Raw genomic sequence first — 17,842 nt, 5'->3', positions numbered from 1 at the left:
CACTGGTGCATTTTTCACTTGCTGCTTCCCCTTTTCACATCCACCTGACACTATTTTTTTTACTCAGCTGCCAGCCTACCACATTGCTGTGGATAATATGAATCAACATGAAGGGGAGTCGGCAGTATTCCAGGTTGGTCAGTGTAAGATCCAGTGGGGAGAGGACTGTCCTAGTGTGGCGGAGGAGGTAGTGGGAACACCCTCAGCTAGAGCCGACGGTGACTGTGTGGAGGAAGAGGAGGCGGGGAGGGGGCACAGCCTTAGCTCGATCTGCCAATCATGTTTGGGAGTGCAGGACTATCCTGGTGTGGAGGAGGAGGTGGTGGTTGACAAAGCACCCTCAGCTAGATCCGGCAATGACTGTGCGGAGGAGGGGTTGGGGTGGCACAGTGCGGCTTGAGCTCGATCCGCCAATGAGGCCTTGGAGTGCAGGACAATTCTGGTGTGGAAGAGGAGGCGGCGGAAGGGGGGACGCCCTCGGCTTGCTTGTAGCCACTTGGATTGCTTTTAACAGGGAGCTCACAGTTGGCTCAGTAAGCCCTGCTGCTTGCCTGCAACAGGGCTAAATGTAAAATAAACCCTCCTGCCCGGTACTACATGTCCTGGGTGTCGGGTGATAGAATTTGAACATCCCTGGAACTAGTTGTGACTTCCTAATGCCTCACTGTTTGCACCCCACTACACTGTTCCTATAGCCTCCTGGGACTTGTGACAACACCATGGGGGCCTGGTGTCGCTGGAAACAGACTATAGCTACAAAGGCTAATAATGCAGGAACAAAAACACGGACAGCATTCAAACTTGTAGGGATGTGTTTGGAAAGATACTAGAATTTCTTTGCTGTTTGTTTCTAACGCAATTAACATGCGTAGGGTGAACCTCTATTTTAATCTAGGTGCCATACACAGACCAACAATTATTCTGCTCTAATGCAGGGTAGACACAACACTGTGTGTCATATTTTAAAGGAAGCTCTACAGAAATAAGTCAACGTTCCTTCACCTACCAATAATTTTGCAGAAGTTTAGTCCAAGCATTAATGCTGCAGCTGTAACACTTTGACAGATGACTCTTATTCAGTGCTACTGGGAAAAGATTACTCAATGCGTTACTCAAAATTCTTTAGCAGTACATTGTTTCTATGAACAATATATTGTTGAAGCATGATCATTCCATGACCACCAGTATTAAATTGTGCCGTATACAGCACTTATCCATCTAACTTCCACCTTAGAGGATTGGGGTTGCTCTGCACAAAACCATTTCACAGAGCAGGTTACACAGAGAAGGTAAGTATAACGTGTTTTTTCCTTTAAAAAAAAAAAAAAAAAAAAAAAAACAGCCACTCTATCCACAACTTAAAGTGATTAAAAAGGCAGAGTGGAAAACTCTTTTCGAGCTTTTCTGCTGTTGGAGGTTCTGTTGGATGAAGATATTACTTCACTTCCTATCTAGTAAAATAAAAGGTTGTCACGAGGAGAGGGAGTGAGGGGTAATCAATATTAACTGCAACATACGCAAAATTAAATACTTTTATAAGTAAGTTATGGCTTGAACTGCTGTCACTTTTTACATTGTCCATTTCTCTGTCACAGATTTTCCCTTACTGTCTGGGAAAAGTTTGTCCCCAGAAAAAGAAGCTCCAGATGGCAGTAAAATCTTGACTGGTTTTAAACTTTCCCCATTTTATCCAAAACTAAAAAGATTTGGATGAGAAATTCCTTTCATATGTTGGTATCAACCTTTCTAAGCTTTTTACTTTCGATTTTTAGTAGTAAAAAAAAAAAAAAAAACATTTTAGAGAATTAGTTTTTTTCAATAAGAACATTATAGAAGATATGAAAGCAGCAAACTGTAAACATCAACAGAGGTAAGCATGATGCAGACATGTTCCCCCTTAATGGGCTATGGTTGTTACGTGAAAGCCATGTCATTGTGATGCTTGTGCAATTTGTGAAATTATATGTGTAGTACAGTTAGATGTACATGTAGAGGAACACAGATATCAACATCACCTCTAGTCTAAGACCTGTGGGGTGAGTACAGCATAAGAAATAAGGAAAGTGGCAAAAGGAGTAAATGCAGCGTGGGAGACCATATATAGCTAGGGTACATTCAAAGATTTTGAAAGAAAACTCTCCTAAACTCCATTCAACCCAAGGTGCTGGACAGCTAAGACCCTTACCGCTCTTCTGCAACTAAAGCAGGCCATACGTGGGTCGAACATTTTGTTCTGTAATGGTGCCACCAATGATTTAGAAAATTGATCGTTTTTCAGGAATTTTCCAGCATGTCCGATAAACAAAATGGGGAGGCACCACGAAAATCGGGGCCAGTGCAATTGCCCCACTAACAGTGCGAAAATCGGGCAATTAAGTCTGATTTTCAAACGAAAAATTGAAAATCAACCCGTGTGTGGCTGGCCTTAGTCCCAACCACCAGTCACCACCCTTGGTCAATAAAGATGTTCTTGTTGGAAATATAGGTGGTGGGTATTATCTATCTAGTGGCAGTACTTGGCACCAAATTCAGCAAAGTTGAGCCATTGATATTAAAACAAGGCCATGGTCAGAGTATCCTTTCTGGATGGCAAATGAAAAGCTGTTGTATCCGCTTTTAGCCAGCATTTTTACATTAAAAACATTCAGAATGGGGGTCCGTTTCACTTTTCACTTTTTATTTCAACTTGCTTGTTTGGAAATTTTTTTGCTGTAGCATGCAATAGGTTACCAGTTTGTGCCGCTTTGAATGCCACAGTATTCCCTGCATGACCCTGCTTAATCTCTTGGTACAAAACAGAAGCGTGGAAAGCTCACCATGTCTTTTAAACTATTTTTCTTTTTTCATACGTATGTTACGTCAAAGTATAAATAGGGAGCTCTGGTAACTGTCAAGTCCTGTTTTTGTGGATGGTAATTGTAGATCCCAAATACCTCTGTTGCTGCTGTCATTACACTTTTAAGTTATTTCTGATTCAAACCTAAAATGACCAAAGTACTGAAATGCAGCAGAATCTGCAGATTTATTTTTTTTGGTTACTGCATTGCTGTAGCAGCATTACATATAGCACTAGCACGGTCTGTACAGACCTAAGCTCATCCCAAATGTTTACTATTTCTAGATAGGAACTAGGCTTTCGTTGCAAGCCTAGATTCTGACTCTGTAGTCAGCGATAGAGGGTGTGACAGAGCAAACGGGTCTGTTCAGAACTGATAATGCCTGCTGTAAGCTAAAGGTAAATAAAACTCATCTAATATGACCCTGACACACCCTAAGCAACAGAATATTTATAATATACATAGCTGTATTACAAAAAATACACCCATAGCTGAAATAGCAAACCTTCGTTAAGAAGAAAAACTGCAGTCCCCTACCCCTCCCGTGTCCTGTCAGGAACTGATCAGTGTATAAAAAGTGAATTCTTCTTTAATATTCAATACTTTGTCAAAAAATTATACAGTAGATCTGCAACTAACATTTATTTTCATAATCCTTTGTCCGATTGTTTCGATTATTCAGATAAAAACCTCAAAAGTTTGTCTAATTTAGGTATTACAATATGTAAAATTTAATCTTGAATATCTATATGCAGTGGTAAATCTAAATAACCAGCCACATGGTTGGGAACAAAATATCTAATCTCCTCTGAGAATAACAGACCGAAGAGATTTATATACTATTAGAAGGTTGAATCTAGTACATACCATCGGAGTTCAAAATTTTTATTTTAAGAAGTTAATTTAAAAACGCCTAAAGCACAGTTTTGCAGATTTTCAGATAGTACTGTGATATAATATGCATGACATGACAGACTCCCTTGGCATAGGCAGGTACTTGGTACAAGCTGCCTGCGGTGACTTATGCTGGCCATACACAAACATTTTTTTGTTCGAAAATGTTTTAAGAACATTTTGTTCAATTATCTAATAGGTAGTGGGATTAAATTTTTTCAGTGATGGGAAAATTTGAAAACTTTGTCGATTTGTCTTCAGCAAACTGTTTGCGGGCTTTCTTGTGCATCATCTTCTTTCTGGGATGACAGCCATGCAGACCAATTTGATGCAGTGTGTGGCGTATGGTCTGAGCACTGACAGGCTGACCCCCCACCCCTTCAACCTCTGTAGCAATGCTGGCAGCACTCCTACGACTTTTTTCTGACAACCTCTGGATATGACACTGAGCACGTGCACTCAACCTCTTTGGTCGACCATGGCGTGGCCTGTTCTGTTAAACTGCTGTATGGTCTTGGCCACCGTGCTGCAGCTCAGTTTCAGGTTCTTGGCAATCTTCTTATAGCCTAGCTCATCTTTACGTAGAGCAACAATTCTTTTTTTTTTTTCAGATCCTCAGGGTTCTTTGCCATGAGGTGCCATGTTGAACTTCCAGTGACCAGTATGAAAGAGTGAGAGCGATAACCCCAAATGTAACACACCTGCTTCCCGTTCACACCTGAGACCTTGTAACACTAACGAGTCACATGACACCGGGTAGGGAAAATGGCTAATTGGGTCCAATTCGGATATTTTCACTTAGGGGTGTACTCTTTTGTTGCCAGCAGTTTAGACATTAATAGCTGTGTGTTGAGCTGTGTTGAGGGGACAGCAAATTTACACTGTTATACAAGCTGTACACTCGCTACTTTACATTGTAGCAAAGTGTCATTTCTTCTGGTTGTCACATGAAAAGATGGAATAAAATATTTACAAAAATGTGAGGGGTTTTAAAGCTAAAGGGGCTGCATGTGGTGTGTTTTTAATAGCTTATTACCGGGAGGTTTATTAGGGGTGTGTAGTTCAGATGTTTTTTTTAGAAATATATATTTTTATGCTATAAATCTGCTCAGGACAGATCACAGAGCAGTTCGAATTGTATCATATATCTACTTTTCTTTAATATAAATCGTTGTTGCCCCAAAGAAACCAATTGGCTTTGAACTTCCATGCTCCATCTGTCATTTTCTGTTGCAGTTTTACATATGATAGGTTGCTATGAGGCCTTTCCCGTTTCTATTAAAGTGGACCTTCGCTCTCTCAATCAACATTAACAATGTTTTTAATCCTTCTGCTGCTAGCATTAGTAAGTAGGTAGGAAAGTATCATATTTACTTGTTAAACTTTGTTTCTTCAGTTACTTCCTGGTTTCCAGGCTTAAGCAACTTATGTCACACATCCCACGAGTCTTCAGGAGGAAAAGAGGGGTTTTCATAGCTAAGCACACCTTCCAGCCTGCATGACCATGCTAAGGGCAGATGGATTCCAGGAAGTAAATACTATATAGTCTGCCCTTACTCAGGATGGCCATGGCCAGAAATGCTAGGTGGTGATTTCAGTTATTTTTGCTGCAAAATAAACCTAGTGCTTTGGTACTCACCCTGTGTGCGTTTGGGACTGTCCTTCCCCATATACAACACATTGGGAGCAGCAGCTGTGCCCCAATAGACAATGTTCGTGCCGGAATAGGGATTGATGAAACGCCTGTGCATCCCCATGCCAGTAAAACATTGTCCTGCACAGGGTATTGATGTAATTGTCCCGTGTGAATGAGGCCTAAAGGGGAAGAAAAAAATATTGCAGCTGCCATATCCCCCACAGGACATGAGTTGGAATATGTTCTGTTCTTGGGTTTAGATGCACTTTTTGACTTGCTAACCACAATGAAATACCATGCAAGAATAGTAAAAATATATTGAAAACCCTAGTCTAACACTTTTTTTGTTTGGTCTTTTTTTCTTTTTGTGACTATAGACTTTTGTCATAGCACACTGTGAAATATTAGTGTAGAGTTTAGCCATTAGGAGTCTGTTCAAAACCACTCACATGCTGCTTTTGTTTTTCCTATCTACTAAAAAAAAAAAAAAAAAAAAAAAAAAAAAAAAAGCACAATGTACAGACTTTCATTTTGTCATGATTAAAAATATTTTTGTCTGTGTTCCTGTGTACAAAATGAAGTGTGCCATACATGTGCTGTATAGGACCAGTAAACGTGTTTGTGAAGTATAGTCTGAGGAATAGCTCCTGGATGTCTTGTCATCTTTTATTGGTATTTCTGATCTTGGACTATCCCAGTCAGTCCTTATAGAGTGGGAAAGCCTAGTCTTGTCTGCCACAAAACGACTCCAGAATCCTGCTTATGATCAGTCTAAACAGGAGGTTTTTAAATGCAGTTTTAAGGTTCTCTAGTTTTTGTCTTACGAGATCAAACATGTTGTTGGTGAACAAATGTTTTTTGATTTGTTCATGGCAGACTTTTTTTTTATTTGCTCCACTTGTGAACCTGTCGTATTTTGAACTCTAAATGTAAAATTCTGCCTAAACCAGAAAAACCTCCTTTTAGTGGTATTCTCCGCTTTCTGGTTTAATTTTGCTACCTAGGGCATTGAACTCTGCAGCTTAATACTGAACTCTGGGGGAAGATAAAAATGTAGTTGCAGTGGGGTTCCCCTGCACTGCAAGGGTAAATGCTCATATATAAAAAATACATTCTTGCGTTATTGTCACTGGAGCAACACTCCAGTGACAATACTCCATAGAAGTATTGCTGACAGCAGCACTCGCTATATTACCACACCTGATACATTAAATACATCTTCCAATTGTGTTACGCTGCCATAAATGAAATAAAATGCATGTGCATTAACAGAAATCGTCTATGATGCAAAGAAAGTGAATAAATCAACTGTAAAGTTGTCCCAAAATCCATATATGCATCTGATCAAGAAGTGCATTTTATCTCTCTATATCTATATATCCCAAAATCATGTGCAAGTCCAATCGAAAAAATTTGTATACATACTAGAAAAGCTACAATTTCTTGGGAAATTGTGTGAAGTGTTCTTGCTTCCACCAGTAGTCTACAACTGGAGTGGGCGGAGTAACTGGGTGGAGTGACTTGAGTAACTGTTGTGTGGTTGGAGTGGCTGGAGTAAGTGAAAAGGTCAATGGGTGGCGTGAGTTTCAAATGGTCATTGTGAAAACTATCAGGAATATGGCTTAGCCGTGGACATTTTTAGTGGCAGCAGGGATAGCTGAACGTTTTGATTATATAAGATTTGTGTAGGTGGGCTTGAAAATGAGGGAGTGATGGCAGTTTAGAAATCATGTCCTGATTTTTCAGCTCACACTCTAGCTCTTGTTAGCTCCCACTCTAGTTTTGAACATTCCGCCATTCATTCCTATGGGACCAATTTCACCACCAAAACGCCGATATTTCTTAACCATTCGGTGAAACGTTCCACAAAGTAATAGCACACCAATCAGGAATAATCCGCACGTTTCGGTATATTGCTGTCTATGTAGTGTAAAAACTGTGGGAGGAGTTAGGGTGGTAAATTTGGCTATAATATATATGTGAGAACAGTAAGTGGTCTTGCCATGTGAGAACACTTAATAAAGTGCTGAAGTCAAGTCCAAGTGAAGAAAGTGTATTCATAGGCCACAGGAATAGCCCAAGTGATCCTTTTCACCACTGTGAACACTGTGCTTCATATAAGGATAATATCACCACATCTCAATCAGATCGCATTGAACACCCAGGTGGGCGTGATGTCGCCACTGTAATGTCGCCAGATGCATTTTATTTTGAATAGACCTTGTCACTGGGGCAACAGAGAATAGCAAGTCTTAGAATAACAGGGAGATGAACTCTGTATCGATCGAGATGTACTATCCAACCCCCATTGTGTTTTAGCTATTTAGCGGGCATGGGGGAGGAGGGAAAGAGTGGGCTGTAATTTACCACTGCATATACGCCCACATGTGTGACTTAATAGTCGTTTGGGCTGCTTAGATGTGATGGGGAAGAAATGCTCAGGGTAGAAATACACTAAAAAGTGAACATGTGCATTAACTGTCAACACTGGTGTGTAAAATCTCCAATTGCAGTGGGGATATGGACAGAAGGGGGCAGATAGAGAACAGAATAATCAACCAGGTTTTTTGAAGAATACAGAAAATGAATCCCGTAATGACGAAGTATGAACAACATGCAATACAGCATATATAGTTTTTAATGATGTGGGTTGAATGACACTTCAAGGTCAGTCCCCACATACGCTTCTTTATGGTGCTCTCACAGTTTCAAGTACTGTGACATAAAGTACAATGCAGGGCTGATGCTTTCAGTGGGGTTGCTATATGGCAGCAGTCACTAAATGGTGGACCGCAGTTCGAGAATGGCCCCAGCAGCGCTTCCTGCTGGACCGCCAGCCCGCAATGACAGATCCGCCACTGAGGGTGGTCGTCACAGCAACCGATGACATCAATTATGCGCCCCGCCCTTTGCAGCTCACTGCCTGTTCACAAGCATCCTTCAAGGATCCCAGCACAGCTCCTGCCTGCCCTCAAGGTATTGTGTAGTCTTTCAAGGGGCACTCTGATGGACACATTTAATATTAACCACTTGCCTATTGAGCACTTATACCCCCTTCCTGCCCTGGCCAATTTTCAGCTTTCAGCGCTGTCACAGTTTGAATGACAATTGCACGGTTATGCAACACTGTACACATGAAATTTTTATCGTTTTTTCATACAAATAGAGCTTTCTTTTGGTGGTAATCACTTCTCTGGAAATTGCCGGTTATCAGCAGTACTTTCCTCATGCTGTGACAACGTGAGGAAAGTGCAGCTGATAACTGGCAACTGTATTTACCCGGTGATCTGTGTCATTGGACATGGCTGATCATGTGGTAAAAGGTTTCTGTGACTGGCCGTTTACTGTATCACATAATCAGCTGTGTCCGTAGGTGGTAGGGAAGAGGGTAATGCTGATGGGCACATTTTAGTTGTTAATGTGCACTCTGATGTGCACAACATAGAATGTGCCCATAGGAGTGCCCCTTAATAGAAATGTGCCCATCAGTGTGCCCCTTAATAGAAATGTGCCCATCAGTGTGCCCCTTAATAGAAATGTGCCCATCAGCGTGCCCCTTATATTATGTTGAGGGGCATTTTATGTTAAGGGGGCACGCTAATGGGGAAATATGATGGAAGGGGGTACTTTGAGTGTAAGGGGGCACTCTAACGGGAATACCTGATGTAAGGTGGCACTGTGATGGCAACACCTAATGTAAGGGGGCACACTGATGGGCTCACCCTATTCAGACCTCGGCCAGAAGAAAATTTTAGTGACCAGACCTCCTTGAATTTTAATTAATTACTCCTGCTATATGGGTTTAGTCATTTTAGTGGCAGGTACAGATATCTGGGGGTGCCCATAGACAGGTGTCTGTATTTAAAACCTGTATGCTTGGGTAGCAAAAATCTATTATGATTACTTGATGCAGGGAGATGGGATTTGTGTATTAGACTTTCCAGCATGTATTCTCCTTTTTTCTGAAGATGTAATACAGCGAGTCAGTGGCCATAGAATTGGGCAACAGTGATTCTTTTCACTAATTTGTTCTGTACAAAAGGGTCACCTATGGAATTGGCTAAATTTAAACAGGGCAAAAGTATTGCCTGTTTTTTTTTCCCCTTGGCACAGTGGGTTGCAACACAAACCACCACATCGCAACGCTGCTGTGGTGAATATGAACTTCATGATATGTCACTTGTGACATTTTAATAAAGTTATAACAAAACCTGTGAACAGCGTGCACTGGCATCAGTGCTTCGGCACTGTATCTTCCCAGTACAGAACATGAGCTATGCGATCAGCATGTATTAGTGTGAATCAGCCATGGACAGAAATGAAAAAGTGTAAGACACAAATATAAAGTAGAAAATATAGATCCCAGAGCAGATGGTACAAGTATAAAATCTTGCAGGCAGACTTGTGTCCTCTTAGAGAGAATATTTCCCTTTGCAGAGTAGCATACATTCATCTGTAAAGCATTAGGCATGTCCTTTCTCATGCCACTATAAACCTTGCTTATGCTGTATAAAAGTATTTTAAAGGCAGTCATTAGCTGCTAAATGTGCTTCCATTTCATCGACTTTACTTCTGACCTCCCTTGACCTACACTAGCTTTATAAGTTTTTAACTGTGTTGTCTCTGTGGTTGACAGCAGGGGTCAGACGCTCTATGTACTGTGCTTTTGTATCAGTCTCCATGGCATTAATTCTCCAGACTCCTGGCACTTGACCATATTTTCTATTGAGATAGGGCCTCTTTTTCAGTATTTGATAGTATGAAAAAAAGCTATCTGTGTTCCAGTGCTTCACATGTGCAGTCACTTTTAGATAATCAGTTGCTAAGGATTATGGGATTAGTCTGGTGGCATATGGAATGCAGTTTTTTTTTTTTCCTGATCAGCAAGCCAGAAGTAAATACTTAAATACGTAAATATTTAACATGCAAACTCATCAGTTTGTTGAGCAATTTTTATATTTATTTTTTTTCAATTGTATACTTCAGGACAAGTAAAATATTCTATACATTTTTAAATTCCAATGCAAACTTGTTATCTTTATTAAATAGGCTTTAAACCGGCATAAAGGAAAGTTGGGCAACTGTCCATGGCAACCAGTCATGGTTGCTTTCAGTCTCTAACTTGTTGGCAAGGTAGGTCAAAAAAGGGGAAAGGTTAACTGCTAGAAGACAGCAGACAATAGTGTTGACTAGTCCTTTGCCCTCTGCCTTTTTGTGGGCATAGTTCATTTCTCTTAAAGCAGACCTTGTATCAATTTATAAGATCGTGCACTACACCCCCTTCCACCTGAAGGGCTTAGGCAAGAGTGACATCCTTGGAGTTCTGGCAAGAGCCAGGGAACACTGAAGATCCTGAATGTCATGCGAACCTCTTATGAGATCTGGGATCTTCTAGACTTCTCCAAAACGTCTGTGCCATTTCCTTTCCCTAGGTGCCACTAGAGTATTTTCAGGGAGGGGGAGTTAAGGGTCTAAGAAGTTTTTGTTTTTTTTATTTATATATGCAAGGTCCACTTTAAAGTGATTCTAAAGGTTGGAATTAAAACAAACAAAACATGTTGTACTTACCAGCTCTGTGCAATGGTTTTGCACAGAGCAGCCCCAACCCTCTTGCTATAAGGCACTCAAGCAGGCTCGCTCCCAAGCTGCGCTCCTGTGAATAGACATTTTTCATTCACACACAACGAGGCTATGTGGCTCCTGCTGCTGTGTGAGCCAATGAGGAAAGAGACCTGGGACCGTGCACGTCGCTTGAGCAAGATAGGACTTGGTTAAGTATAAGTGGGAGCTGATGGGATAGCTGCAGCAAGGTTTTTACCTCCATGCATAGAACACATTAAGGTGAAAAAAAAACCCACCTGCCTTTAGAACTACTTAGGCCAGTGGTGCTCAACTTGTGGCCTGTTGGCCACGTGCGCCCCTCGGAGCCCTCTGATGTGGCCCTCGACCTCACACCAGGGAAGCGCATGCCTGGGGTCATAAACTATTATAACCTGAGGGTGTAGTGCACTTTCTAAAGGCACACCAAAACTCCTGAATGCAGGAGTTTTGGTGAGCCTTCAGAAATTGCATTACACCCGCAAGATATAATAAAACTCATATGGCCAAGTGCAGCTAACCCGCAGGGTGTGGTTACACTGCAGCACATTAGTGTGAAAGCATCCTGATAGGAGGCTCATGACAGTAAGGGCTCATTTGTGCTTTGGGAGGTGTTAAAGCCCCATAGTTGAGATGTGTTTTTACCCTACCCCCCCCACCCCAGCCACTGTTGTAGTGCTGGGTCACAATGGTGTCTCGCCCCCACCCCTTACTCCAGGGGGCCCATGCGGCCTCCCTGATGCATTCTGTTTTACACTTGCACAGGAGGGGTGACTGGGATGGCATAAACAGGAACTGATCCTCTCCATTTTCCTCCTGCAACCACTGAAAGATGGCTTCTCCTCCTTTCCTCAGGAGGAAAATGTTCAATATGCCATTTTAAATAGAAAAAAAAAAATTAAATTCTGAACTATTTTATTTCATTGTGGCCCGTGGCTGGTTAACTAATCACTTAAGTGGCCTGCACTCTAAAAGGTTGAACACCTCTGACTTAAGCAAACCATTTGGTGTCCGACTACCTTACTAAGCTCCTTGGGCAGTAGCTAAATGTTAAACACCCAGATAGTAATTTTGATTTTCTAACAGTAACTGCTAAGAGGACCGTATTCAGCAATTTTGTTATATTAAAAGATCAACACCATTCACACTGTCTAAATATCTTGTGCAGTCTCTATTTTCCCAAGTGCTAAAAGTTTTGATTGCTGACCTTTTTGTAGGATGTATTCTTTTAAAAATGTCAGTGGAGTAAATTAGCATTACTTTTTTAAATTAACATTTAAATAAGCTCAGTCTGGACTTTCAGGCTCTTAGAGGAGCTACAGTCTGCCAGAATTATTTTAAATAAATATGATTGTGCTTGTTAAAGATCGCTCATCTCACATTAGGTATTGTTCTTAATGGTAATAGTGTCTAAATGACTGAAATCCCTACCCAAACTGTTGCTGTTGAACGGCGGGCGGTGACCATGTCATCTACTCGCATCTAAAGCCACCGTTCTCTACTGTATTTTGTACTGCTGGCTACCCAGCATGTGGATCTCAATCTCGTGCATGCGCAGTAACAACATGGTGCGTGTGTATGGCAACAGGGTCAATGTGTTGACAAGTTGCCATAGCAATGGCAACATCGGCGGAAGTTCCCGTCCTGTAATGGCAACTTGTCAACAGGGAACACGATGCCAGAAGAGATTGACCTGCGATTGACAGATATCCCAGGAGTCAGTGGCACATCATGGGTGACGTACATCGCTGCAGCCACAAGGCCAGAAGTGATGGGAATTTAAAAAAAAAGTGTGTGTATGTATATGTATGTGTAAAATATATATAATTTCCAAAGGTTGAAGCCAGAGATATTCATTACTAATGGAGACATTGTTGGGTAGGGTGAAGTGCCGCTTTAATATATTAATATATTTTAATTAATATATATATATGATGTATCATTTTAAGAAGTGGCTTGTAAGCCTGAAACACATAAGCGTTATCCTCTGCCATTTTAATAAACGAAACGTTTTCCACAGTCAGGCTGTGGTGAATCCTTTCCATTCTCAGTGCATAAAGTAGATTGTGTTTACAATGGCCTGTGTACAGCTCAACAAACACATTACATTCTTGAAAGTACAATCCTCTTCAGATCTACCAACAACCAGGACTATTTTTTAGGTGCCGTACCAGCACCTCTGACATTTACAGGTCCTGACTGGGGGAGGCTGCGCCACTCAGGGACAGCAGCAGTGTCTGTCCCCAGTTTCAGGACCTCCAGGCAATGGGGATTTACTGTGACAGACAGTGCAAACAGTCAGGAAGATGTACTACTTTATTTTTGCTGGGCTCTGATGATCTCTTATAATGCAAAGCGTTGCAGAGGAAGTGAGGTGTTTTTGTTGTGGTTTTTTTTTTTTTTTTTTTTAACAGCTGGCTGCTTGTTTACATTTGACAGCAGTATTGACTTGAGCGTTCTGTCAATGCGATAACTCCAGGTTTGAATGGTACACAGCTTAACTAAAGGGGAGGAATAATTCTCCACTCTGCTCTTGCGCTCCTGGAAGAGAAGACAAGAGCAGGGTGTGTTTTTGAGGTCAGCAGGCTAAGCTAATTTTGCGATCAATGGCAGGCCCACACTGATGGAAGTCTGACTTGACCTAGCATCATTCTAATAGTGTTACTAAACATGTGACCGTACATTTGATCTGGTCTCCCACAGAACATGGAATTGCAATTATTTTAGTAATATAAACTGCTAAATACCTTTTCTCATCAGCAGTATATAGTAGTCTTGTGACTTCTTTTAGTGGCTGGCTGAGGACTGGTTAATCTTGTAGCGGGCATTTTCATTCCCTTCTGACTTTCCTATGAGGTTGCATGACCCCTGACCCTCTGGGTAGCACTGATTTGGCCCTGTGCCTATCACATGCACCCACCCCCTAAAAACTCTATCAATACACACCAAGCAGAGCATGTGCAGTCTTGCCATTGCTGCTCTGTACTATGGTAGATTGATTGGGGACAGTAAAAGATGGGGAGGATCAGAGAAGACAGGATCAAACTGCTTTTTTACATAATGTGGAGGATTAACCCCTTCCACAGTGAGTATAACAAGCATGCTTTACTGCATATATAGACTGATTTTACTGTTGTGGGTTTAGTAACAATTTAAGGTACAAATATTTGTTAGTACATTCCATGTTCAAATGCTGTTTGTTCCCTATTCCATACTGACTTATTCCATATGTTTCGTGTTCCACACCGCCTCATTTCATATACCATGCTGTTTGTTCCCTATTCTACACTGCCTAATTCCATATGCCTGCTTCACATTCCCTATTATACACCCCCTGCTTTGTATGCATGTTGTAATACCCCTATTTTACACTGCCTCATCTTATGTTCCGTGCTGTAAATTCCCTATTTTGCATCGTCCCTTTTCGTATGCTATGCTGTACTTTCCATATTCCACACTGCCTCATTCCATATGGTTGCTGTGGGAGGACTTATTTTTTAAAGGGTGTAGTGCTGGAAGGTGGGTAGGGGACGGAAACAAGAGTGACAAAGGGTTATGCAGTTTCTGCACCAATTTTCTGAGGGAAAAAATGTTCTGTCAACAGCTGTGTAATGCAAAGTACCTGGTTGGGTACAGATTGGCTGCATAATTTAGGAAGGTCCTTAATCCTTACAAAGGCTTATGTGTAGTTTTTGTCAATGTTTTAGCGGGTCACATTCATATGTGTTGCTGAAAGGTTCCCCAGGGCCTGCCTAGAGTATACTTCTGTCCTTGGGACAGATTTATATGCAAATGAAAATCTATTACCAGCACAACAGCATTTTCCTCCAAACCAGGATGCAGCTAATGCTCTGCTTTAGGCTTGTGTAGAAAGTGATGTAATTATTATTATTATACAGGGGGCCCATTAAAAATGTTAACACTTGAACTCTGATTTTTTTTTTTTTTTTTTTTTCACCTAGAACCACCGGGCCGATCCAGAAGAGTTGTTCACAAAACTTGAACGCATTGGAAAGGGGTCTTTTGGAGAAGTTTTTAAGGGTATTGATAACCGGACTCAGCATGTGGTTGCTATAAAAATCATAGATCTGGAAGAAGCAGAGGATGAAATAGAAGATATACAACAAGAAATAACCGTTCTTAGTCAGTGCGACAGCCCTTTCGTGACAAAGTACTATGGATCCTATCTCAAGGTACATAATGGTGCAGGATATTTACTTTTTATATAGTACTACATAGGATAACCATCTTCTCACAATAGGTGGTTTGTTGTGATCTCCAAGAATAGATGGTACGGTTTGTCTCAGTAGTTGCACAATTTAAAGTGATCAAAATTTCCATCTGGTGCTGTTTATTTCATGAGGCCCACATTTCCCAGCTAGTGATAGTGGGGTCCTGCAGTCTGTTTTAAAGTCTTCCCTGAGTGTATTTAAACATTACTACATGCTTGCGCACGTCTATAAACATATGGCTATCTAATTTTTCTTGTTTTCTTTCCTTTAACATGGCCCACAAAACTGTGGCAAGGAGCCTGCCGAAATCACTTCAGTAAATAATTGTCCAAAAGATACAATTTTACAAAACATGGCAAGAAAATGTTGTAGGCATGAACCTTCATTTTTCATTATCTGACAAAGTGCCGAATTACAGCGGAACCAGTCCATAATATAGTAGTTGATTGTGGGTGTTATCCTAAGCAGTAGCCGTGCATCCAGCATAAAGCAAACGGGGTTGTATGCAGATGGTATGCTGGGGGGTCAGTACCATCACAACCACCTCTCGTGTCCCCAATCCACCCTGCGCTATCAATACTACACAGCTGATATGATCTAGGAAACACAGTGGGGTCACTGGGACTTAACAGTGCCTTTAAAAAGTATTCATACCCCTTGAAATTTTCCACATTTTGTCATGTTACAACCAAAAACAAATGTATTTTATTGGGATTTTATGTGATAGACCAACAAAATGGCACAAAATTGTGAAATGGAAGGAAAATGATAAATGGTTTTCAAATGTTTTAAATATCTAAAAAGTGTGGTGTGCATTTGTATTCAGCCCCCTTTACTCTGATACCCCTAACTAAAATCCAGTGGAACCAATTGCCTTCTGGCAATTGGTTTGTTAGAGAACATTAAGTGAACAAACCGCATCATGAAGGCCAAGGAACACACCAGACAGGTCAGGGATAAAATTGTGGAGAAGATAAAAGCAGGGTTAGGTTATAAAAGAAATATCCCAAGCTTTGAACATCTCACGGAGCACTGTTCAATCCATCATCCGAACATGGAGAGTATCGCACAACTGTAAACCTACCAAGACATGGCCATCCACCTAAACTGACAGGCCAGGCAAGGAGAGCATTAATTAGAGAAGCAGCCAAGAGGCCCATGGTAACTCTGGAGGAGCTGCAGAGATGCACAGCTCAGGTGGGAGAATCTGTCCACAGGACAACTATTAGCTGTGCACTCCACAAATCTGGCATTTATGGAAGACTGGCAAGAAGAAAGCCATAAGAAGTCCTGTTTGCAAGAAGCCATGTGGGGGGAACACAGTAAACATGTGGAAAAAGGTGCTCTGGTCAGATGAGACCAAAATTGAACTTTTTGGCCTAAAAGCAAAACGCTATGTGTGGTGGAAAACTCTGCACATCACCCTGAGCACACCATCCCCACCATGAAACATGGTGGTGGCAGCATCATGTTGTGCGGATGCTTTTCTTCAGCAGGGACAGGGAAGCTGGTCAGAGTTGATGGGAAGATGGATGGAGCCAAATACAGAGCAATCTTAGAAGAAAACCCGTTAGTTTGCAGAAGACTTGAGACTGGGGTGGAGGTTCACCTTCCAGCAGGACAACGACCCTAAACATACAGCCAGAGCTACAATGGAATGGTTTAGATCAAATCATATTCATGTGTTAGAATGGGCCAGTCAAAGTCCAGACCTAAATCCAATTGAGAATCTGTGCAAGACTTGAAATTTGCTGTGCTCAGATGCTCTCCATCCAATCTGACAGTGCTTGAGCCCATTTTGCAAAGAACAATGGGCAAAACGTTTACTCAAGATGTGCAAAGCTGGTAGAGACATCCGCAAAAAGACTTGCAGCTGTAATTGCAGTGAAAGGTGGTTCTACAAAGTATTGACATGGGGGCTGAATATAAATGCACGTCACACTAACCATTTATCATTGTCCTTCCATTTCACAATCCTGTGCCACTTTGTATTGGTCTATCACATAAAATCTCAATAAAATACATTTACGTTTATGGTTGTAACGTCACAAAATGTGGAAAATTTCAAGGGGTATGAATACTTTTTCAAAGCACTGTACTTGTGATGCATATACAGGTGAAACTTGAAAAATTAGAATATCGTGCAAAAGTTCATTTATTTCAGTAATGCAACTTAAAAGGTGAAACTAATATATGAGATACTCATTACATGCAAAGCAAGATAGTTCAAGCCGTGATTTGTCATAATTGTGATGATTATGGCTTACAGCTCATGAAAACCCCAAATCCACAATCTCAGAAAATTAGAATATTACATGCAATCAATAAAACAAGGATTGTACATAGAACAATATCGGACCTCTGAAAAATATAAGCATTCTTATGTACTCTGTACTCAGTACTTGGTTTGGGCCCCTTTTGCAGCAATTACTGCCTCAATGCAGCGTGGCATGGAAGCTATCAGCTTGTGGCACTGCTGAGGTGTTATGGAAAACAAGGATGCTTCAATAGCAGCCTTCAGCTCTTCTGCATTGTTCGGTCTCATGTCTCTCATCTTTCTCTTGGCAATGCCCCATAGATTCTCTATGGGGTTCAGGTCAGGCGAGTTTGCTGGCCAATCAAGCACAGTAATCCCACGGTCATTG

At 41.3% G+C, this 17,842-nt stretch overlaps 1 protein-coding gene across 1 annotated transcript in view; it reads left to right on the top strand.

Moving 5' to 3' along the window:
• Nucleotides 1–17,842, top strand: part of STK26 (serine/threonine kinase 26) — a 149,549-nt gene that overhangs the window by 45,831 nt on the left and 85,876 nt on the right. The window contains exon 2 of the mRNA XM_089657954.1: nucleotides 14,928–15,158. Within this exon, the coding sequence (XP_089514080.1) occupies nucleotides 14,928–15,158 (231 nt within the window). The remainder of the gene's footprint in view (nucleotides 1–14,927; nucleotides 15,159–17,842) is intronic.

The sequence above is a fragment of the Staurois parvus genome, unplaced genomic scaffold (genome assembly GCF_062004578.1).
Source record: "Staurois parvus isolate SC_StPar_1 unplaced genomic scaffold, SC_StPar_1.0 ptg001045l, whole genome shotgun sequence".
Taxonomy (NCBI): domain Eukaryota; kingdom Metazoa; phylum Chordata; class Amphibia; order Anura; family Ranidae; genus Staurois; species Staurois parvus.
The sequence above is the reverse complement of the archived record's forward strand: the minus strand, read 5'-3'. Positions and strand labels throughout refer to the sequence as shown.